At 47.8% G+C, this 18,153-nt stretch overlaps 2 protein-coding genes across 5 annotated transcripts in view; one reads left to right on the forward strand and one right to left on the reverse strand.

Annotated features, from left to right (window-relative positions):
- Positions 1-7,890, reverse strand: part of RUNDC1 (RUN domain containing 1) — a 14,941-nt gene extending 7,051 nt beyond the window's left edge. The window contains exons 1-3 of one of the 2 annotated variants that reach the window (XM_032279541.1): positions 7,326-7,890; positions 3,171-3,176; positions 931-1,089 (exon numbers count right to left, since the gene is read on the reverse strand). In XM_032279541.1, the coding sequence (XP_032135432.1) occupies positions 931-1,089; positions 3,171-3,176; positions 7,326-7,823 (663 nt within the window). In that variant the 5' untranslated portion in view covers positions 7,824-7,890. The remainder of the gene's footprint in view (positions 1-930; positions 1,090-3,170; positions 3,177-7,325) is intronic. The other variant, XM_032279542.1, reaches the window with a different exon arrangement.
- PTGES3L (prostaglandin E synthase 3 like) lies at positions 7,877-17,786 on the forward strand. Of its 3 annotated transcripts, none has more exons than XM_032279548.1 (7): positions 7,877-8,358; positions 9,095-9,208; positions 9,315-9,381; positions 9,491-9,589; positions 13,649-13,738; positions 16,155-16,208; positions 17,325-17,786. In XM_032279548.1, exons 1-7 carry the CDS (start codon positions 8,351-8,353, stop codon positions 17,358-17,360), a joined length of 468 nt encoding a protein of 155 aa, XP_032135439.1. In that variant the 5' UTR covers positions 7,877-8,350; the 3' UTR covers positions 17,361-17,786. The 3 variants fall into 3 exon arrangements, with proteins under 3 accessions (XP_032135439.1, XP_032135440.1, XP_032135441.1); XM_032279549.1 differs by having other exon boundaries at positions 7,959-8,038; XM_032279550.1 differs by lacking the exon at positions 7,877-8,358 and adding an exon at positions 8,387-8,440.
- Positions 17,787-18,153: the final 367 nt, after the last annotated feature.

Genomic DNA, 18,153 nt, shown 5'->3' on the forward strand with positions numbered 1-18,153 from the left:
AAAAAAAAAAAAAAAAAAAAAAAAAAAGAAAAGAAAAATCTCTATAAAATATCAAGGTGTATTATAGTCAAAATATCCTAGTGACATTATTAGGAACAATTTAAAATTCTGGTAACAGGCCAGGTACAGTGGCTCACACCTGTAATCCCAGCACTTTGGGAGGCCAAGGTAATCAGATCATTTTGAGGTCAGGAGCTCGAGACCAGCCTGGCCAACATGGTGAAACCCCGTATCTACTAAATATACAAAAATTAGCCAGGCATAGTGGTTGGTGCCTGTAATCCCAGCTACTTGGGAGGCTGAGACAGGAAAATCGCTTAAACCTGAGGTGGAGGTTGCAGTGAGCCAAGATTGCACCACTGTACTCCAGCCTGGGCGACAAAGCAAGACTCTGTCTCAAAAAAAAAAAAAAAAAAGATAAACTCCAGCTCAGCTAGAAAAACAGCCACAGCACAGGGCTAGAGAAACATGCAGAGGAGGTTGTAACTGTATTGTAACTCTATCTCTACCAGCAGATATTTACCTGTCTACCCAGGTCTTACATAAATACAGTATTAAAGTTAGTCTGGATTCCTGGCATATTTATCAAAAGGTGATGAGATGTAGGAAAAAAACTAGATTACACTGTATGATGGGCCCAAGCAGAATGTTTTCCAGTGCTCAAATGAAGAAATTATTGTTATATTCTTACTTCTATTATTAATTACAACCATCAAAAAGAAAGAGCTCAATTATTGTATCACAAAACTTTGGAACCCGTTTTTTCCATGTATGAGCAAAGAATGGCTCCCTTATAGTAGTTCCCTTTTAGTTCCCAGCAGAGGGATTCTCAGTAAGGCCAAAGGAGAAGTGAGAGAAGATGCCCTGTGAATGCTGGAAGGGACAAGTTAACCTTGGGCAGTGGTGGAGGTGCCCCTGGGCTCTGCTCACCCGCTGCCTTTCCAAAACCACGGACTGTGGCAGGGAGTCATAACTGCCCTCTTGATAGGCAAACGTTTCCAGGTCATCTAGCTGGGTCTTGAGCTGCAGTATCAGTTCTTTCTGCTTTTCCCTTTGGGTTTCCAGACGCTCTTGTTTTGCCTGCTCACTCTAAAGCAAGAAGATAACTGGGTCTATTACACAGAAAAAGAAGAACTCAGGGCACATTAAGAAGCTGCTCAAGCCAGTAATGACCAACAAAATAGAAGATGTTTCCAATAATCCAAATGAAATACACAATTCATATGATAGGTTCAAAAGAAGAATAATTATTTCATCTTTGGCAATTTGTTAAATGGCCATTTTCTTTAAGAAACTATCTGCCCCTCATTGGAAATAGGATATGAATATAATGAGGCTTTTTGTTAAGACTGCCTTTTTTTCCCCTCAAAGGTCTAGTTAGGGTACAGACAACCTATTTCAGCCAAGATAGCCTCCTAGGAATTAGACACGCCATCCTCTGCAGCCAGTTGCCATAACACAACTCCTGATTACTTTGTGCAGCCAAATTTTGCAAAAGAATCTGGGGTAGGCCAGGCGCTGTGGCTCACGCCTGTAATCCTAGCACTTTGGGAGGCCGAGGTGCGTGGATCACCTGAGGTCAGGAGTTCAAGACTAGCCTGGCCATCATGGTGAAACCCCATCTTTAAAAATAAATAAATAAATAAATAAATAATAAAAAATAAAAAGAATCTGGGGTAAGGGTGTGGAGAGAGGCTTTAAAACTCACAGCCAGCTTTCCTAATGTTCACCAAAGCCCCTATGATGGATGATAGACCACTTCTGCAAAATCAAAAGCATCAAACACACCAGGAGTGGTGCCTCATGCCTGTAATTGCAGCACTCTAAGAGGCCAAGGCAAGAGGATTCCTTGAGCCCAGCAGTTTGAGACCACCCTGGGCAACATAGTGAGACCTCATCTCCACAATTTTTATTTTTATTTTTGAGACGGAGTCTTGCACTGTCACCTGGGCCGGAGTGCAGTTGCGCGATCTTGGCTCACTGCAACCTCTGCCTCCGAGGTTCAAGCGATTCTCCTGCCTCAGCCTTACCACCTGGTAAGAGAGGGTTTCACCAGGTTAGCCAGGCTGGTTTTGAACGCCTGACCTCGTGATTTGCCCACCTTTGTCTCCCAAAGTTCTGGGATTATAGATGTAAGCCACCAGTCCCAGCTCCACAAAAAAATTTTAAAAATTAGCTGGGCATTTGGGAAATATGATTTGACGAAGGACAGTAAAAAAAAAAAAAAAAAAAAAAAATTAGCTGGGCATGGTGTTGCATGCCTGTAGTCCCAGCTACTTGGCTGAGGTGGGAGGATTGCTTAAGCCTAAGAGGTCAAGGCTTCGCAAGACCTTGTCTCAAAAAAATAAATAAATAAATAAATTAGCCCGGCGTGGTGGCATGTGCCTGTGGTCCCAGCCATACAAGCAACTGGGAAAAGATGATCGCTTGAGTCTAGGAGGTTGTTTTCACCACTGCACTCCAGCCTTGGCAATAGGGCAAGACTCTGTCTCAAAAAACCAAAACCAAAAACAAAACAATGAAAGGCAAGTGCCTGGGGCAGTGAAAAAAATCCAAAAGCCACATAACTGGGGTGGGAAGGTAACAATGTTTTTTTAAAAAGTATCTGGGCCAGGCGTGGTGGCTCGCACCTGTAGTCCCAGCACTTTGGGAGGCCGAGGGGGGCAGATTATGAGATCAAGAGATTGAGACCATCCTGGCCAACATGGTGAAACCCCGTCTCTATTAAAAAATACAAAAATTAGCTGGGTGTGGAGGCATGCACCTGTAGCCCCAGCTACTTGGGAGGCTGAGGCAGGAGAACTGCTTGACTCCGGGAGGCAGAGGTTGCAGTGACCTGAGATTGCACCACTGCACTCCAGCCTGGTGCCTGGCAACAGAGCGAGACTCTGTCACAAAAAAAGAAAAAGAAAAGAAAAGTATCTATAAGTTTCCCTGACTAGTGACTCCTTTTCCAACTGTTGGTCACCAGTAGTTTCTGCATTTAAATTAATAAAAACACTTCAGGTTGGTAAAGTCTTGCCAACGTATTCTCAAACACTGGTTCTTCCTTGTCTTTCCTGAGTCTCAAAAACGAAAAGCAAAACCAGCAAATCATTTGTAGGGGTAAGGCTGCGTCTTAAAATAGAAGTCTACAGGGTATTACATTTAACCTTCAAAACAGTACTTACCAAGCCCTCCAGAAATGAGAGAGAAGAAATGAAAAAAAAGAGAAAACAACAAATTAACTTTTCATTTAAGTATTTAAAAGGCAATCCACTTGCTTTGACTTTGTTCAACATGAAAGCAAGCCTTTTCTCAGGACAGTCCCTCTGTAATCCTTTCAAAGCGCTGCTGCATTTTGTTAGAAACCTGTCCCCCTTCCCCATTTGGGGTGAAGGCCTAGTTTTCCTTTAAGAGGTTTCCTGATTTCCCCAGACATAACTAATTATTTCCTCTAGAGTTTGTACACACTTCTATTCTAGCTCTTATGACGTTATTTAGGATTCTGTCTCTTCTAGTCTACGAACTTCTTAAGGACAAAGGTTTTGACTTTGAACCACAAATGCCAGGCACAGTGTCTGGCACAAGATAAGCTCTCAATGTGCATCTGTTGTATGTTTGTTACTGAACTGAATTAAGAAAAGTGTGGCCGGCACAATGGCTCACGCCTGTAAATCCCAGCACTTTGGGAGGTCGAGGCAGGCGGATCATGAGGTCGGGAATTCAAGACCAGCCTGACCAACATGGTGAAACCCTGTCTCACTAAAAATACAAAAATTAGCTACCGGGTATGGTGGCACACACCTGTAATCCCAGCTACTCAAGAGGCTGAGGCAGAAGAATCACTTGAACCCAAGAGGTGGAGGTTGCAGTGAACCAAGATCACACCACTGCACTCCAGCCTGGAAGACAGAGCGAGACTCCATCTCAAAAAAAAAAAAAAAAAAAAAGAAAAGAAAAGAAAAGGAAAAGTATGACTGAGCACCCGTAGCTCATGCCTGTAATCCCAGCACTTTGGGAGGCTGAGGCAGGCAGATCACCTGAGGTCAGGAGTTTAAGACCAGCCTGGCCAACATAGCGAAACCCTCCCTGTCTTTACTAAAAATACAAAATTAGCTGGGCATGGTGGCAAGCGCTCATATTCCCAGTTGCTTGGGAGGCTGAGGCAGGAGAATCACCTGAACCCAGGAGGCGGAGGTTGCAGTGAGTCAAGAGTCAAGATGCTACTGCACTCCAGCCTGGGTGACAGAATGAGACTCTGTCTCAAAAAAAAAAAAAATTTAAAAAAAGGCTGGTTACAGTGGTTCATGCCTGTAATCCAGTACTTTAAGTGGCCAATGTAGGTGGACTGCTTGAGCCCAGGAGTTCAAGACCATCTTGGGGAATATGGTGAAACCCCATCTCTAGAAAAAATAAAAAAACTAGCTGAGCGTGGTGGTGCTCGCCTGTGGTCCCAATGACTTGAGACACTGAGGTAGGAGGATCTACTAAGCCTGGGAGTCAAGGCTGCAGTGAGCCCCGAACATATCAGTGCACTCTAGCCTGGGCAACAGAGTGAGACCCTGTCTCAAAAAAAAATAATAATAATAATAAAAAAAGAGAAAAAAACAGTAAGTGGTAAGAAGTAAATAATTCAGTTCAAAGATATCCCCTACTCTAGTCCTACCTGTTTGCCTGTCAATGTATAAATATAAGATTACAACTTGTAGGTAGATATTGAGCGCTTTTTTTTGTTGTTGTTGTTGTTTTAAGGTGGTACAATGTTTCTTTTTTCCTTTTTGAGACCCCCAAACACAGCCTGCTGACAGCCATCAGCATGGTGCTGACAGAGCACGACCCTTTTAAGTGCAGTGCAGACTCAGAACTGAAGGCCTTGGTGTGCATGGCACTGGTCTTGCTCTGTCATTCAGGCTGGAGTGCAGTGGGATGATCATAGCTCACTGCAGCCTTGAACTCCCGGGCTCGAGTGATCCTCCTCTAGCCTTCGCCTCCCAAAGTGTTAGGATTACAGTCATGAGCCACTGCAGGCAGTCTACTTTTTAAAATTTTAGTTTTAGGGCCGGGCGCAGTGGCTCAAGCCTGTAATCTCAGCACTTTGGGGAGGCCGAGGCGGGTGGATCACGAGGTCAATAGATCGAGACCATCCTGGTCAACATGGTGAAACCCCGTCTCTACTAAAAATGCAAAAAATTAGCTGGGCATGGTGGCACGTGCCTGTAATCCCAGCTACTCAGGAGGCTGAGGCAGGAGAATTGCCTGAACCCAGGAGGCGAAGGTTGCAGTGAGCCGAGATCGCGCCATTGCACTCCAGCCTGGGTAACAAGAGCGAAACTCCGTCTCAAAAAAAAATAAAATAAAATTTTAGTTTTTAATTTTTATGGGTACATAGTATGCATGTATATTTAAAAGGTACATGAGATGTTGCTACAGGCATGCAATGTGTGATTATGACACATTGCATGCTTGTAATCACACAGCATGGGAAATGGGGTTGGCCTACTGTTTCTGAAGGTGAAAATGAACAACAGAAAGAGTTTCTTATCACATAGAATCTTTAGTGCTGTCTACTCCTTTCCAGCCCTTAAATCTGCCAGTTTGAGGTGGCTGCTCCTTGTGTAAGGAGTTGTGGGTATGTGGAGAAGGGTGGAACAGTAAACACGGGATTGTACTGGGAACAGTTCAGATTAAAATAAATCATTATCGGGTGCTGAGAAATCCTCTTGGCTAAAACCAATGTAAGTGGGAAGAAAGCCACATGTGGGATGTAGTTTGAAGAATAAAAAGGTGAAAAGGGACCGGGCATGGTGGCTCACACCTATAATCCCAGCACTTTGGTAGGCTGAGGAGGGCGGATTGTTTGAGTTCAGGAGTTGGAGACAGCCTGGGCAACACCGTGAAACCCCATCTCTACAAAAAATAAACAAAATTAACTGGCCATGGTGGCACACATCTGTAGTCTCAGATACTGGGGAGGCTGAGGCAGGACTGCTTGAGCCCAGGAGACAGAGGTTGCAGTAAGCCAAAATTGTGCCACAGCACTCTGGCCTACGCCTCAACACTTCCAAAAAAGCCTGCAGTTTGCGCACTTCCAGAGATGCAAAGCTTGTAAGGAAACGTTCACCTGGGTCTTATACACAGTATCACTACTTTTGGAGTAGGCACACTGAATCGACCTTGTCACAGTTACCAGAGGACCTCATTTAGAATACCTAAAGATTAAGCAGGATGGAGGAAGAGTTTAAAAATTCCAACATTACAGCCTGCACGGTGGCGCACGCCTGTAGTCCTGCAGCTGAGGAGGGACGATGGCTTGACACCAGGAGTTCGAGACCAGCTTGGGCAACATAGTGAGATCCCCTCTCTAAAAAATGAAAAATTCCGCCGGGCGCGGTGGCTCATGCCTGTAATCCCAGCACTTTGGGAGGCTGAGGCGGGCGGGTCATGAGGTCAAGAGATCGAGACGATCCTGGTCAACATGGTGAAACCCCGTCTCTACTAAAAATACAAAAATTAGCTGGGCGTGGTGGCACATGCCTGTAGTCCCAGCTACTCGGGAGGCTGAGGCAGGAGAACTGCGTGAACCCGGGAGGCGGAGGTTGCAGTGAGCCGAGGTCTCGCCACTGCATTCCAGCCTGGCTCCCAGCGATGGAGCGAGACTCTGTCTCAAAAAAAAAAAAAAAAGAAAAAAAAAAAGAAAAATTCCTCACAAAAAAAAAAAAAAACAAAAAAAACTTCTTGGAGACTTTGTTCATTAAAAAAAAATTAAAAATTCCAGTATTAGGAAATTTATATAATCCAGAGTTGTGTTTCTTTCAATTACTAATAGACTCTGCTATTAACCAAAACTCTCACCCAGAGAAGTGTAAAGACTTTGCTTAGATTTTAGGAAAGAAGGGACAGGGAGTTAACCTAAATTTCCACGGATTCCAATTCACTTTTCTTTCGTTTGCCAATTTTCCCGATCTCCAGAGTCGGGGTCCTCTAGCAGCAAAAGTGCTCAAGACAGGTACGTGAGGGAAAGGTGAGTGGGAGCAGCACTGCACTGGTTGCTCTGCGGCCCTCTTAATTACTCACTTCGCTCACCGCTCCTCTGCCCCTCACGTCATCACACACTGGCATCTCTCCACGTCTTCCGCGCACACCGCTCACCCTCAGGTTCCCAAGCCTCTGTACTCTTGCCCTTCACCCGGACCCGCACTCCGGTCTCCTCATCTCCGACCCACTTACTCACCCGACAGAGTCGGCGAGGCTTCTCCCCTTCATGCACCATCATCCGGGTCTGCATCGCCACCCACACGACCCCCTATTCCCATGTCCCTAGCGGCCCGGCTTCAGCCACTCACCTGGTCCTCGCCCCGCAACCGTGGCCGGTCCCCTGGCAGCCCATCGCCTTCATCGCTGGCGGGGTCCCCGGGCCCCTCGTAACCCAGGACATGAGGGCAGCCACGGAAGGCGAAGTCTTCGAGCTCCCGCAGAAGGCGCTGCTGCTCCGCCGGCGCCCCGCGCACCACCTGGCGCAAACGGAACTGCACCTGCGCGAAGTGCGAGGACAGCGCCAGCAGCGCCGAGTCCAGCCGCCGCCGCTCGGCCCGCAGCCGTCGCAGCGTCCGGCCCGGCGAATCCGGCGGGGAGCCGGGGGCCGCGCCAGGCTCCTCGGCCGCCGCCTCTTCCAGAAACGCAGTTGCCCCAGGCCGGGCCTCCGCCACAGCCCCCACTGGGGCCCAGCGCACCGCCTCGCACGGTGGCAGCGGTTCTTCTTCCTCCTCCTCTTCGTCTTTCGCCTTTGGCTCAACAGCCGCCACCACCATTACCCGCTCCGCAGCCGCTTCGACAGCCGCCATCTTCCCGGAAACGCCGCTGCACGTCAGCCGCGCCCCCCCCTCCCGCTGCCATGGCAACGGTGCGGTGGCCTGGAACCCCGGAATAGCGGCGGGCGGGGCCTAAAGTTCCGAAGTCCCTGGGGCGCGGCTTCCTTGGGGATTTAATTCAGGCCAATAATGTTTTCTTGAGCGCCTATTGTGAATCGGGCACTGAGCGCTAAGCCTGGGAGAAACAGGTGAATGTAACTGGGGAAAAGTCATTCCCAGTGTGTAGCGTCTAGGGCAGCCTTTGCCCTGGTTCCTGCAGGTGGGTTGTCTGTTCCTAGTCTGTGCATTTCTGAAGACCCCAGGGTGAAGGGCTGCAAGGATTAAGCTCTCCCAGAATATCTCCAGAATGCAGATCCCTTGGCTGTCAGGTCGCTTTCTCCCTTCCTCTCAGCTGTTCTCCCGACCATATAAGGAGAGGCAGCAGCTGGGGGCGTCCTTAGGATCTAAAGATAGCGTCCCTTGCCCAGAACTCTAAATGCCACCCTGGAGCGGGAGCCGCAATGGCACGGTGAGTGTTTCCGGCTCCGGTGCTCCCCCTGGCCCTTTTCCCTGGAGAGTCCCTGCTCCAGGCCTTCTCCTGGGCGCTCCAGGTTCTGTGAGACTCTATGGGAACCCCAGACCCCTGGTTTCTGTAACTGTGGGGTGAGGGGAGGTGTGACCTGAATGTTCTCCCTGACCCCCTACTTCCCTAGTCTTACACTTTATATTCTTCCCAGGTTCACATTCACCACACCCACCCACTCCGGTCTTTCCCTTCCCTCCCCGCCCCCCACCTTATTTAGATCCACTTTGAAAAAACTGTGGCATCCCCGGGCGCGGTGGCGCGTGCCTGTAGTCCCAGTTACTCGGGAGGCTGAGGTGGGAGGATCGCTTGAGCCCAGGAGTTCTGGGCTGTAGTGCGCTATGCCGATCGATCGGGTGTCCGCACTAAGTTCAGCATCAATATGGTAACCTCCCGGGAGCGGGGGACCACTAGATTGCCTAAGGAGGGGTGAACCGGCCCAGGTCGGAAACCGAACAGGTCAAAACTCCAGTGCTGATCATTAGTGGGATCGCGTCTGTGAATAGCCACTGCACTCCAGCCTGGGCAACATAGCAAGACCCCGTCTCTTAAAAAATAAATAGTTAAATTTAATTAAAAAAAAAAAGAAAAAACTGTGGCATCAAACGTCCCTGGGTAGTCTCCTCCCTCCATCTTTCCCAAATGCCCTCAGCTTTCCCTCTCCACCTCAACGTCTTTTCAGGCAGCATGCCAGGACCCTGTGGTACGACAGGCCCAAGTATGTGTTCATGGAGTTTTGTGTTGAGGACAGTACCGATGTCCACGTGCTTATTGAGGATCACCGCATTGTGTTCAGGTAGTGGCCCTCCCCTCTGAGGGCCTGCCTTCCCGGAAACCTCCTTCTTCTCCTGATGCCCCCACACAGAGTATTCTGCATCTCCTCAGCTTCATTGTCTCCTCAGCTGCAAGAATGCCGATGGAGTGGAATTGTACAATGAAATTGAGTTCTATGCCAAAGTGAACTCCAAGGTAAGGGTGAGAAGGGACAGTACGGTCTGGATGGAAACTGAGCTGCCCAGGGAAACTGGAGATTAATGCTAAACCTCAGACCCTAAGAATGAGGCTCTTTATCTGGCAGGACTCCCAGGATAAGCGCTCTTCCCGCTCTATTACCTGCTTTGTGAGGAAATGGAAGGAAAAGGTGGCCTGGCCCCGGCTTACCAAGGAGGATATCAAGGTGGGTGTGGAAAGTGGCCTGCTCCTTCTCTCCGTACCCAGGTTAGAGCTGGGATTGGCCTTTTCTTCTTGCCTCCTTTCCAGCCAACATTCAGTCATTCACCAAGTCCTGCCTAAATGTTCTTTTTATTTTTTTCTGACTGTATTAGTCTCTCTTTTTTTTTTTTGAGACAGAGTTTTGCTCTTGTTACCCAGGCTGGAGTGCAATGGCGCGATCTCAGCTCACCGCAACCTCCGCGTCCTGGTTCAGGCAATTCTCCTGCCTCAACCTCCTGAGTAGCTGGGATTACAGGCACGCACCACCATGCCCAGCTAATGTTTTTTTTGTATTTTTAGTAGAGACGGGGTTTCACCATGTTGACCAGGATGGTCTCGATCTCCTGACCTCGTGATCCACCTGCCTCAGCCTCCCAAAGTGCTGGGATTACAGGCTTGAGCCACCGCGCCCGGCCTGTATTAGTCTCTCTTATTTTTATTTATATTCATTTATTTATTTATTTTTTGAGTCAGAGTTTCACTCTTGTTACCCAAGCTGGAGTGCAATGGCGTGATCTCAGCTCATTGCAACCTCCACCTCCCTGGTTCAAACGATTCTCCTGCCTCAGCTTCCCGAGTAGCTGGGATTACAGGCATGTGCCACCACACCTGGTTAATTTTGTATTTTTAGTAGAGACGGGGTTTCTCCATGTTGGGTCAGGCTGGTCTTGAACTGCTGACCTTAGGTGATCCACCGGCCTTGGCCTCCCAAGGTGCTGGGATTATGGGCATTAGCCACCGAACCTGACTTATTTATTTTTTTACTTTAAATTCTGGGATACATGTGCAGAATGTGCAGGTTCAGGTTTGTTACATAGGTATACATGTGCCACAGTGGTTTGCTGCATTTATCAACCTGTCACCTAGGTTTTAACCCCTGCATGTATTAGCTATTTGTCCTGAGTCTCTTTTTATTCTCTTGGTAATCTCTCCCAATTAACTGCTTCCATTGTAGGTGCTTAAATGGGTGAGACTTCACTTCAGACGTTGGCACTGCTAACATGGCCATTCCTGTTACTGTAACTCACAATCAAAACCTTTGATTCTTGGTTGTTTTTGAGATGGAGTATCATTACTGTGGCACAAGCTGGAGTGCAGTGGTGAGATCTTGGCTCACTGCAACCTCCACCTCTCAGGTTGAAGCAATTCTCCTTCCTCAGTCTCCTGAATAGCTGGGATTACAGGTGTGTACCACCACACCCAGCTAATTTTTGTATTTTTAGTAGAGATGGGGTTTCGCCATGTTGGCCAGGCTGGTCTTGAACTCCTGACCTCAGGTGATCCATCCACCTCAGCCTCCCAAAGTGTTAGGATTACAGGTGTGAGCCACTGCACCTGGCCGATTCTTGTTTTTTTTGTTGTTGTTTTTTGTTTTTTTTTTAAGACAGTCTCGCTCTGTTGTCCAGGCTACAGTGTAGTGGTGTGATCTCGGCTCACTGTAACCTCCGTCTCCCAGGTTCTGGTGATTCTCCTGTGTCAGACTCCCGAGTAGCTGGGATTACAGGTGTGTGCTGCCACACCCAGCTAATTTTTGCATTTTTAGTAGAGACAGTGTTTCACCATATTGGCCAGGCTTGTCTTGAACTCCTGACCTCATAATCCACCGACCTCTGCCTCCCAAAGTGCTGGGATTACAAGCATGAGCCACCACGCCCGGCCCCTGATTCTTTTTTTATATCGCAGTCCCAGAAGTAGTTTCCACTATAGAAGTTAATTGATGAGTCTTATTCTTTCTTTCTTATTTATTTATTTATTTATTTATTTTAAGATGGGGTTTCACCATATTGGTTAGGCTGGTCTCAAACTCCTGACCTCAGGTGATCTGCCTGCCTCAGCCTCCCAAAGTGCTGGGATTACAGGTGTGTATTTATTTTTTAAATTCTTTTTTGGATGGAGTCTTGCCCTATCACCAGGCTGGAGTGCAGTGGCGGGATCCCGGCTCACTGAAACTTCCGTTTTCCAGTTTCAAGCAATTTTCCTGTCTCAGCCTCGCAAGTAGTTGGGATTACAGGCACACACCACCATGCCTGGCTAATTTTTGTATTTTTAGTAGAGATGGGGTTTCACCATGTTGGCCCAGATGGTCTTGATCCTTGACCTCATGATCTGCCCACCTTGGCCTCCCAAAGTGCTGGGATTACAGGCGTGAACCACTGTGCCCGGCCCGATGAGTCTTATTCTTTCTTTTGTTTTTTGAGACCGAGTTTCTCTCTTGTTGCTCATGCTGGAGTGCAATGCCACTATCTCAGCTCACTGCAGCCTCCACCTCCCGGGTTCAAGTGGTTCTCAGCCTCCCATATGCTTGGGATTACAGGTGCTCACCACCAGGCCCGGCTAATTTTTTGTATTTTTAGTAGAGACAGGGTTTCACCATGTTGACCAGGCTGGTCTCAAACTTCAGACTTCAAGTGATCTTCCTGCCTCAGCCTCCCAGAGTGCTGGGATTACAGGCATGGGCCATTGTATCCAGCCCTTTTGAATCCTATTCTTTCTCATAGTGGCTTACAACCAGGATTTACTGATCTCCTAAATATTATTGAATTCACTACTTAATTTCTTCCTTGTTCAAGCCTCATCCTTCATAGGGTGAGAAGTTTGTTGCATATTTTCAGCCCCATTTTCAATCCATCCTCTGCATTGCCCCCAGCATGGTCTGTGTAAAACACACATTTGACCCTGACACTCTCCCATACAAGGCCCACCAATGGCTCCTTCCGTAAAGGTTGAAAACTGACTGCCTGATGGCTGGATCTGGCTCTCAGATTTTTTTGTTGTTGTTTTGAGGCAGAGTATAGCTCTATTGCCCAGGCTGGAGTGCAATGGTACAATCTCAGCTCACTGCAACTTCCACCTGCAGAGTTCAAGCTATTCTCCTGCCTCAGCCTCCCAAGCAGCTAGGATTACAGGCATGCGCCACCATGCCCAGCTAATTTTGTATTTTTAGTAGAGATAGAGTTTTACCATGTTGGCCAGTCTGGTCTCGAACTCCTGACCTCAGGTGATCCACCTGCCTTGGCCTCCCAAAGTGCTGGGATTACAGATGTGAGCTGCCATGCCCAGCCACAGCTTGTCTGTCTGGTTGGTTGACTCCTATGTTGCTTTATGATACAGTTATCTTTCCAGATGTGTTGTCTCAGTCAATCTGCTCCTGGAAGGTAAACCTTTTTTTTTTTTTGAGACGGAGTTTCACTCTTGTTACCCAGGCTGGAGTGCAATGGCGCGATTTCGGCTCACCGCAACCTCCGCCTCCCAGGTTCAGGCAATTCTCCTGCCTCAACCTCCTCAGTAGCTGGGATTACAGGCATGTGCCACCATGCCCAGCTAATGTTTTGTATTTTTAGTAGAGACGGGGTTTCACCATGTTGACCAGGATGGTCTCGATCTCTTGACCTCGTGATCCACCTGCCTCGGCCTCCCAAAGTGCTGGGATTACAGGCTTGAGCCACCGCGCCCGGCCAACCTTTTTTTTTTTTTTTTTTTGTGAGATGGAGTCTTGCTCTGTTGCCCAGGCCGGAGTGCAGTGGCACAATCTTGGCTCACTGCAACCTCTACCTCCCTGGTTCAACGGATTCTCATGCCTCGGCCCTCCGAGTAGCTGGGACTACAGGCACCCACCACCAGACCCTGCTAATTTTTGTATTTTTTTTGGTAGAGATGGGGTTTCACTATATTGGCCAGGCTGGTCTTGACTCCTGACCTCATTATCTGCCTGCCTCAGCCTCCCAAAGTGCTGGGATTACAGGCATGAACCACCGCTCCTGGCAGGAGGGTAGGACTTCTGAGATTTTCAGACCCTATGATGCCTAGCATTGTGTGTAGATTAGCAGGTTCCTGGTAAATCTTTGTGGGTGATGATGATAACATTGCAGGCTGGTGGGGGCTGGTCAAAGGGGTGCAGTTGAGAGGACTATGCACGTACTGACCCTCTTTTCCCCACGCATGCTCGAATGCATATGCGCACATTCTCCCACACCCTCCTGCTCCTTCCCTCCTGGTCTGTGACTCTTGGTGCTTCTTCTTACAGCCAGTGTGGCTGTCTGTGGACTTTGATAACTGGAGAGACTGGGAAGGGGATGAAGAGGTGGAGCTGGCTCATGTGGAACATTATGCAGAGGTGAGAGAGAGACAGCACCTGCTGTGTTCTGCATATTTGCTCATTCTTTGTGTTTCTCTGCATACATGTCTCTGCACACATGTCACTGGGGCCAGGCAGAGATATGCAAGCTCTCTAGGCAGATTACTCATTGATGCTGACATTCTTTTTGTATTTCGTACAATGTTTATTTAAGAGGGATGAGAGGAAAGAATGTTATTGAAATTATATACATAGATTCACTTACTATTCACAGTGTACAGCCTGTGTTTTTTTTTTTTTGAGATGGAGTCTTACTCTGTCACCCAGGCTGGAGTGAGGTGGCGTGACCAATCTCAGCTCACTGCAACCTCTCCCTCCTGGGTTCAAGTGATTCTCCTGCCTCAGCCTCCCAAGCAGCTGGGACTATAGGCACATGCCACCATGCCAGACTAATTTTTTGTATTTTCAGTAGAGACAGTGTTTCACCATGTTAGCCAGGATGGTCTTAGTCTCCTGACCTCGTGATCCGCCTGCCTTGGCCTCCCAAAGTGCTGGGATTACAGGCCTGAGCCACTGTGCCCAGCCTAGAGCCTCTATTCTGAAGACGTTTGACAAAACCTTGTCCACTTTTCTATAATCCTTGTTCTCCTATTTTCTCTCTCTCTCTCTCTCTCTGTGTGTGTGTGTGTGTGTGTGTGTGTGGTTTTCTTTTTTTTTCTTGGAAACAAAGTTTCACACTTGTCGCCCAGGCTGGAGTGCAATTGTGTGATCTTAGCTCACTGCAACCTCCACCTCCGGGTTCAAGTGATTCTCCTGACTCAGCCTCCCGAGTAGCTGGGATTACAGGCACCCACCACCATGTCTGGCTACTTTTTTTTTTTGAGACAGAAGTTTTGCTCTTGTGGCCCAGGCTGGAGTGCAATGAAGCAATCTCGGCTCATCGCCACCTCTGCCTCCTGGGTTTTAAGCAATTCTCCTGACTCAGCCTCCTGAGTAGCTGGGATTACAGCCATGCACCACCATGCCTGGCTAATTTTTTGTATTTTCAGTAGAGATGGGATTTCTCCATGTTAGTCATGCTGGTCTCGAACTCCCAACCTTAGGTGATCTGCCTGCCTCAGCCTTCCAAAGTGCTGGGATTACAGGTGTGAGCTACCATGCCCGGCCGATTCTTGTTTTTTGGGGTTTTTTGTTTTTTTTGTTTTTTTTTTTTGAGATGGAGTCTCACTCTGTTGCCCAGGCTGGAGTGCAGTGGCATGATCTCAGCTCACTGCAACCTCCGCCTCCCAGGTTCAGGTGATTCTCCTGCCTCAGACTCCCGAGTAGCTGGGATTATAGGCACGTGCCACTACACCCAGTTAATTTTTTGTATTTTAGCAGAGAAGAGGTTTCTACATGTTGGTCAGGCTGGTCTCAAACACCCGACCTCAGGTAATCTGCCTGCATCAGCCTCCCAAAGTGTTGGGATTACAGGCATGAGCCATTGTGCCTGACCTGTGTATGTGGTTTTCTTTTTGAGACAGAGTCTTGCTCTGTCTCCTAAGCTAGAGTGCAGTGGCTCACTGCAACCTCCACTTCCCAGGTTCAAGCGATTCTTATGCCTCAGCCACCCAAGTAGCTGGGATTACATGCCACCCCTATGGCTAATTTTTTTGTATTTTTGGTAGAGATGGGGTTTCAACATATTGGCCAGGCTAGTCTTGAACTCCTGGCCTCAAGAAATCTGTCTGTCTCAGCTTCTAAAGTGCTGAGATAATGTGAGCCACCACACCTGGCCTGTGCACGTGTGTGTGTGTGTGTTTCTTGAGCCAGACAATTTCATGGGAAGTTAAAACTAGCAGTATAAAAACTCATATTCTAAATCATTGGCTCCCAATAAATCGCACCCTGTCATTATATTATTGGGTTTCAGTTATAAAAACACTAACAGATTCCAATCTGGATTTGTAAGGAGGATGCTCTGTGTGTGTTTACATTTTCTTTTAAAAAGGGGATCAGTGCCGGGCGCAGTGGCTCACGCCTGTAATCCCAGCACTTTGGGAGGCCGAGGCGGGTGGATCACAAGGTCGAGAGATCGAGACCATCCTGGTCAACATGGTGAAACCCCGTCTCTACTAAAACTGCAAAAAATTAGCTAGGCATGGTGGCGCCTGCCTGTAATCCCAGCTACTCAGGAGGCTGAGGCAGGAGAATTGCCTGAACCCAGGAGGCGGAGGTTGCGGTGAGCTGAGGTCGCGCCATTGTACTCCAGCCTGGGTAACAAGAGCGAAACTCTGTCTCAAAAAAAAAAAAAGGGATCAGTTTACTTTTCTCAAATTAATTCCAGTGATGTTTTAAAGATGGGAGCAATTGCCTAACCGGTTCTGGCTGGGACCATTCTTCTATGGCCCATCAATGTGCAGATTGCTCTTCCTTCACTCCCTTCTCTCTTATGATTATTTTTTCTTCCCACTAGCTTTTGAAGAAGGTCAGCACCAAGAGACCTCCACCTGCCATGGATGACCTGGATGTAAGTACAGCCTTCCCCTCAACCCTTCAGTTTCTTTGTAGCCCTTAAAAATAACCTACTAGAAAGCTCCTATCCCAGTTCCTAGCACAGAGTAGTTCTCAGTGCATGTTAACCAAATTTGAATTTGACCCAAGAGGGCTAATATTATTTTTTTTGGTGGGTGGGGGGAGTTTTACTCTTTCACCTAGGCTAGAGTGCAGTGGCATGATCGTGGCTCACTGCAACCTCCACCTCCCCAGTTCAAGCAATTCTCCTGCCTGAGCCTCTTGAGTAGCTGGGATTATAGGCGCCTGCCACCATGCCTAGCTAATTTTATATTTTTAGTAGAGACAGGGTTTCGCCATGTTGTTCAGGCTGGTCTCTAACTCTTGACCTTAGGTGATCCACCCACCTCAGCCTTTCAAAGTGCTAGGATTACAGGCGTGAGCCACCGCGCCCAGCCCAAGAGGGCTAATATTCTTCTCCAGGCTTTAGAAAACCCTAAAGTTTTCTTTTCCTCCTGCTTTCCATCTCCCCCTGTTTGTCCATCCTAGAGCAGACCTGGCCCTGCCGAATGTCTCTACAGCTGTAATGAATAATAGCATTAATTAAAATTCTAAAGCTAGGCCAGGTATGGTGGCTCATGCCTGTAATCCCAGCACTTTGGGAGGCTGAGGCAGGTGGATTGCTTGTGCTCAGCAGTTCGAGACCAGCCTGGTCAACAGGAAAAAACCCTATCTCTACCAAAAATACAAAAATTAGCCAGGCGTGGTAGCCTATAATCCCAGCTACTCAAGAGGCTGAGGTGGCAGGATGGCTTGAGACTGTGAGGCACAGGTTGCAGTGAGCTGAGATCATGCCACTGCACTGCAGCCTGGGTGATGAAGCAAGACCCTGTCTCAAAACAACAACAACAAACAACAAAAATCCTGAAACTAATGATGTATGACAAAGTAGCATTTTTTTACTTATTATCCAAAGTAAGTTAAAACCTTTCCGTATTGGCCCCGTAAGTTGGGTAGTTTAGGAAATCACAAAAAGAAACTAGGAGAGCAGGAGGGAGGGAGCAGTATTTGTGAACACAGTGTTCCCGCTTTGCAGAGTCTGCAGGTGCTTTGTCTTTTTTTTTTCCCCTAGGATGATGCTGACAGTGCGGCTGCAACAAGTAATTAACTTTCTGTGATGGCAAAGCTGGAAGGTGGCTGTGGCTATCTTCCAGTTGTTCTGGAAAGCTAGTGCTTAGGCCTTTGTGAGCGCTTTGGCTGTGCACCAAGTTCCTCCGGGACCTCTGAACTTTCCTAGAAGCTCTTCATTAAGGTTCTTCCTTCATGCTTGTCTTCCTCCTAGGCGCTCGACTGTAGCTCCAAATCAGATAGGGTCAGGGAGGAGTAGACTCACAGGGCTTCTGATTTCTTACTGATTGGTTTCTAACCTCTCTATTTAGGCCACTTGATTATTTGAGTACGTGTGTGTGTGGTGAAACAAAAGCCAAAGAAGAAGCATGCAGATTACAGAAATCTCTAGTTTGTGTGCATATAGGGCAAAGCAAACAGCCAAAGAAGAAACACAGATCATATAATAAATCTCTAGGAACTGTTCTGTCTGCTTCCTTCTTGTACTTCTTCCTCTTGGTGGCAAGCCTCTTCTCCCTTTAGTAATCAAGCGGGGGTGCTTCCTCTTGTGCAGATTTGTGCTCTGATTTGTTACAGCCAATTCTGTCATCTCTAGAACTAGCCACTTCAGCTTCCTGCACACTCTAGAAACCTCTTTATACTTTTATTTTTGAGATGGAGTCTCACTCTGTCGCCCAGGCTGGAGTGCAGTGGCATGATCTCGGCTCACTGCAACCTCTGCCTCCCAGGTTCAAGCAATTCTCCTGCCTCAGCCTTCCAAGTATCGGGGACTGCAGACATGCACCACCACGCCCAGCTGATTTTTGTATTTTTAGCAGAGATGGGGTTTTACC

Source organism: Sapajus apella, unplaced genomic scaffold (assembly GCF_009761245.1).
Source record: "Sapajus apella isolate SASKATOON/1434 unplaced genomic scaffold, GSC_monkey_1.0 scaffold12, whole genome shotgun sequence".
NCBI lineage: Eukaryota > Metazoa > Chordata > Mammalia > Primates > Cebidae > Sapajus > Sapajus apella.

Coding starts and splice junctions, on each gene's coding strand:
- PTGES3L (XM_032279548.1), top strand. Junction 9,590..13,648: donor TTACCAAGGAGGATATCAAG/GTGGGTGTGGAA, acceptor TTCTTCTTACAG/CCAGTGTGGCTGTCTGTGGA. Junction 13,739..16,154: donor ATGTGGAACATTATGCAGAG/GTGAGAGAGAGA, acceptor TCTTCCCACTAG/CTTTTGAAGAAGGTCAGCAC.